The following is a 5,450-nucleotide window of genomic DNA, read 5'->3' on the forward strand; positions in this document are numbered from 1 at the left end:
AAGAAGAAGAAGAAGAAGAAGAAGAAGAAGAAGAAGAAAAAGAAGAAGAAGAAGAAGAAGAAAAAGAAGAAGAAGAAGAAGAAGAAAGAGGAGGAGTAAAAGTTAAAGAAGACAAAGCAGCAGAAGAAAGAAAAAGGAGGACTAGGAGAAAATGATGAAGTAGAAAACTTATGCCAAATCTCATCCTTTCAAGCCTCTAGCACTTTTCTTTAAACAATTAGAAGATGTACAACATTTGATGTGGCTAAAGTTTTCGGCGTTTTTTTCTGCTTTTAACATTGTCTTGAAGTTCAAGCTGGTCTTAATCTTTTTGTGTTCTGTGACTGTTTCTTCAGGGAGTTATAAAATGTTGCGAGGAATTAACGGAAAGGATACAGCCTATTCGAGACTGTTTGGGTGACAGCACCGAGTGGGATGCACTGGTTCGGCAGTGTTTCTTTGAGATGGTGGACTTGACTGCTTACTACAGGTCTGATCATGGTGGATGTTTTTGGGTCCAGAAACTGTTTCCTCTGTGATATTTCATGCTGTTGAATTTGTAGACTCAGAATTCTGGCAGGGAGTTTGAGAGGGAAGAAGTGAAAGAGAGAATGAGAGAGAGAGAGAGAGAGAGAGAGAGAGAGAGAGAGAGAGAGAGAGAGAGAGAAAGTGTTAAAACAGACAGAAAGGTGGACAGATAGACAGATAGGTAAACAGATAGACAGATAGGTAGACAGACAGACAGACAGACGGACAGACAGACGGACAGACAGATAGGCAGACATTTTGCTATCTCACGCAATTCATGCCTGGAGAAGACTTTATGGAGAATGTTAATCTTTCTGCTGTGACGTTGTATCTCTCTGTGGGTGGTTGACCGTTGCTCTGGTGTGGTTTGCTTCTTCGTTCCTATCAAACATCTATCGTCCTTACCTCCCTTTCTTCTTTTTTATGTTTGTTACTCTCTTGTAACACCTCTAATCTTCTGGCGCTCATATGACCTTATGCAGTTGCGAGCGCCGTAAAACCTCTAGTAAAACTAAACTAAAAGTTGTATCTCTCTCAGCTGAGGTTTGCCCTGACAGCCAGGGCCAAAACCTGCTTCCTAAATGATCTTAACTATCGATGGAATGTAAAACACCTACTTAAAAAAAAAAAAATACTCTCCTTCTTTCTATTTGATGTTCCCTGTCCCATTGGTCAGAAGAGTTGATGGTTGGCAGGTGCTCTGGTGTGGTTTGCTTCTTCATACCAATCAAATAGCTGTAATCCTTATAGATCTCCTTCTTCTTTTCTTTGTATATTACTATCTAGTTATACCTTGTTTATTCTGCACTTATATGACTTATATGTGTTTCATGTGCAATAGAAAACTCTTATTAAATAAAGGCACTTGTGTGACCTAATTGGGCTGCAAATGCTGTAAACCTATTGCAAAATCTTGGCACTTATATTTGAGGTGTGCTGACAAAATGAGTTACTTCTCGCAATCTGCAAACGGATATATTATTCTATTGGACAAAAAAAAAACACTATAAGGTTAAATTTGTAGATTTTTTATTGATGTCATATTCTTTAAGTATACAATGCCTTTTATTATTTCACACTATGAATTGTAAAAATTTTACCTATAAGCGTGATGATTCTATTTCTAAAGGGCTCGAATCTGAGAAGTAACTCATTTTGTCAGCACGCTTCACATATGACCTAATGGTGTTTCAAGTGCTGTAAAACTCTTACTAAAACTAAAATCTGAAACCAAAATAGGTCAGGAGCTGGGAATCGCAGCGTGAAAAACTACAGCTGCTACAGCGTGTGCTGTGCTGAGGTGGAGCTGGACGTTCTGACGGGTCAGTACCAGGTGCTACAGGTGGACTACTTGTGTGACAGCGGCGTCAGGTGGGTCGGTTAAGGCCTCTAGAAACCTTTTTTAAAAGTAAAGTGTCTCTTTTTTGTTATTCTGGACAAGCTCACTCTAACCGAAACTAGAATCTACTACATTAACCCTATCCGTACGCCCTGGGGTCATTTTGTTCCCCCGGGGTAAAATTCTTCACATTTTAGAATATTTCTAGTACGAAGATATCTTTGAAACTTTCAGTATTTTTCAAAAAATCATTTTGACAGACTGATATGCAGAGCGTATGGATCGGATTAACGAGTAAATTTCCTCTTTGGAAAGTGTTGGCACTGAGTTCCCCACGTCGTATGGATAGGATAGTAAAACACGACGTACGGATAGGATTAAAGTGTCTCTTTTTTGTTATTCTGAACAAGCTCACTCTAACAGAAACTACAACATTAACATAATTCTATTTTTAACTTACTAATATTCGGCACCAAATCAGGACACGGGGAAAGCAGATTTAAAGGACCCTAGGAAGGTAACAGTTGAGAAATTTGGTAAACATTATTTTACACCTTATAATAATGGATCAAGAGTCACTCACGGTTAACTCAGTAGGTTGTTAACTCGGCGTTGGTGGCCTAGTGGTTAGGCTCTCGGACTCGCAACCGTAAGGTCGTGGGTTCGAATCCCGTCAGGGGCCCGACGATGTGTCCTTTGGAAAGGCACTTTGCACAAATTTTCCTCACTTCACCCTGGTGGAAATGGGTACCCGGCTATAGACAGTTAACGATCTTGTCAGTTTGATAGTGTTTGAGCGCGTGAATTCTGCAGCTTGCACTGTATGCTTCCGCGGAAGCGGAGTATATTTCTGAGTGTTCTCAGAGGGTCTGCTGGGGTAATAATAGTTGTAAAGCGCATAGAGCATGCTCTTGAGCATGGATATGCGCTATATAAATGCAATTATTACTATTATTATTATTATTATTATTATTATTATTATTATTATTATTATTATTATTATTATTATTATTATTATTATTACTCTTTGGAAAACACAACTCTTATTGAGACATGTATGTAATGAGTACAAAGAGCATATATCTACATAGCATAACTGTTAACATAGTGAAAAGGTAGATTCTATGGTGTTGTTATTCTTGGGTAACCCTTCCAGCTCCAGCCATTTTTGTGCACTCTCTAACCCCAGTCCCGGCCAATACAGCAGTTTTTCAGAAAAAAGAGGCATGCATTCTAAAAAGTTATGTCGTATCTTTGTAATGAAGTTTAGATAATAACATATAACAATCTTTAAAAGCAAATGAAGGAATATGAAAATTAACCTTCAATTAGGTTTGCTAATTTTTAAATATGCGCAAATTCGGTATCCCCCCTAAACTGAGAATATACGCTCTTGGGACGGTGGGAGGTGAAAATATGTGCGCATGGGGTTGGAAGGATTCAGTCGGTTACATGATGCCCTATGGTGCAGGTAGCGTCTGTGGTGTAGCATTTAGGCACTTCGCTGTAGCACACCAATTACAGGTGTTCACTTCCTTTGTCGGAAAAAAAACCTGGAGTACCTTGTCTCGTATCTCTATCTTTCTGTTGGGGCATTGTATCTCCCTAGCTCAGCCCAGGTTGGCCCTGACAGGCAGGGTCAAAGCAGCTAACCTCTTGAATGATCTGAATAGAACTAATTCTATATTAGTTCTATTGGGGTGTAAAACTTCTACATTTATTTACAAAGTCATTTTCGTTTTTAGATTAATGAGATAATGTAGAGATTTTTAGTCAGAACACCTACTGTTTTTGAGTTGCTATTGAATTTATAAAGCTTTCAGAACCTGTGTTCTTTATTCAGGTTTGAGCACAATAATATGGTATTATAATTTATAATTATGGATGGTTAGCGGGTGCTCTGGTGTGGTTTCCTCCTTCTTTCCTATTTAACATATATCGTCCTTATCTCCCCTCCTTCTTTTTTGTGTTTGTTACTCTCTTGTAACACCTCTAATCTTCTGGCGCTCATATGACCTTATGCGGTTGCGAACGCTGTAAAACCTCTACTAAAACAAAACGTCTATCGTCCTGATCTCTCCTCTTTCTTTTTTTTTTGTATGTTACTCTCTTGTAACACCTCTATTCTTCGGCACCTATTTCACCTTATTGAGTTGCAAGTGCCGTAAAACTCTTACTTAAAATAATTTATAGTTATTAGTATTGTGCAGGTGACCACCCCCTCCCCCCACCCCTCAATCCTTTCACTCCATCTTCTCCAGCCTGAACCCCCGCCTGGACCTGGGCCAGCTGGAGGGAGGGTTCATGTTGGGCTGTGGCTTCTTCCTGCTGGAGTCGATGACCTTTGAACCTGACAGTGGACGTGCACTGAGCACAGGCACCTGGGTGAGTGGTCAGGCAGGCCTAACTTTTCTTCTCTCCTGTGCTCGTAATATGGTTTTGTTCTTACCTGTTTTTAGGCCATTCGCAAAGGGGAGGGTGGGGGGGGGGCATCTTGAGTTCTTTTGCACAGTAGAATTGTAATTGTAAATGAGCTGATTCATTGTGGGTGTTTGGGAGGTGCCACCGGTAGGTCATATACTTCTTAACTTTCCCTGTGTTGTTTCTGTCAGTCTTACTTTTTCTCAGCACTTTATTGTGCCGATGTGCTTCTGTTTGCTCAAACAAACAGTTTTGTTCTTACCTGTTCTTGCATAATTTTGTTCTTATCTGTTCTTGTGCACACCACAGGGCAGTGCCACTGTCTGAAGTGTCTTTAGGACATTCCCAAAGGGGGGACATTTCTCGTTCAAGCATAGTAGAATTGTAAATGTGCTAACTCATGTCATGCTCATAACTGTGCCTGATCTACAACAGGGAACTGCTGCTTTTTCTTTCCTGATCCTTACTATTGTCATTCTCCTCTACTTCTTTAGTATGTTTGTCACTCTCTTGTGACCTGCTATTTTGGGGTGCCTTGATAGTCAAAGCAGACCTTGTGCTGTTGAAGCTAGAGAGGTGAGCAGTGTAAGTCTGATTCCCTGTAAAGACTTCTCTGTTGACACCGTAAAACCCTCTACTATAAAAAAAAATTTTTTTAAATGATCTTGTACAGTTTTGTTCTTACCTGTTCTTGTATAGTTTTGTTCTTACTTGTTCTTTCCTGTACTTGTATGCTTTAGTTTTGTTCTTACCTGCACTTGTATGCTTTAGTTTTGTTCTTACCTGTACTGATATGGTATTAATTGTTCTAACCTGTACTCATACTCATACGGTTTTGTCTTATCTGTACTCATGTCGTATTCTTACCCGTACTTGTATGGACTTTCCCACAGACTTACAAGCCACCAATGGCCAAAGATCTCCCCATCAAGTTCAACGCCAAGTTCTTGAGGAATTCTCCCAACCCAGTGGGAGTTCTAGGCTCAAAAGGTAGACATGTTTGTTAACTCTGAACACTTTGCCTTCTCTCTTAACGAAGACTGAATTCACATGAGTGTACACTTTTGGAGTTATAGTATAGTGCAGGAAGAAAAGTTTTATAGAATGTGGTCAAACTAGGGGTAATGACTCTCTCTTTCTCTGTCTCTTTCTTTCTCTCTCTCTCTCTCTCTCTCTCTCTCTC

General features: G+C 39.8%; 1 protein-coding gene across 1 annotated transcript in view; it reads left to right on the forward strand.

Moving 5' to 3' along the window:
• The window catches only part of LOC101846241 (xanthine dehydrogenase), a gene marked incomplete at its 3' end in the record, with an annotated part of 46,758 nt that overhangs the window by 40,559 nt on the left and 749 nt on the right, over positions 1 to 5,450 (forward strand). Inside the window, 4 exon segments of the mRNA XM_035971854.1 lie at positions 336 to 469; positions 1,747 to 1,878; positions 4,108 to 4,231; positions 5,161 to 5,257. Of these exon segments, the coding sequence (XP_035827747.1) occupies positions 336 to 469; positions 1,747 to 1,878; positions 4,108 to 4,231; positions 5,161 to 5,257 (487 nt within the window).

Source organism: Aplysia californica, unplaced genomic scaffold (assembly GCF_000002075.1).
Source record: "Aplysia californica isolate F4 #8 unplaced genomic scaffold, AplCal3.0 scaffold00522, whole genome shotgun sequence".
NCBI classification, from domain to species: Eukaryota; Metazoa; Mollusca; class Gastropoda; order Aplysiida; family Aplysiidae; genus Aplysia; species Aplysia californica.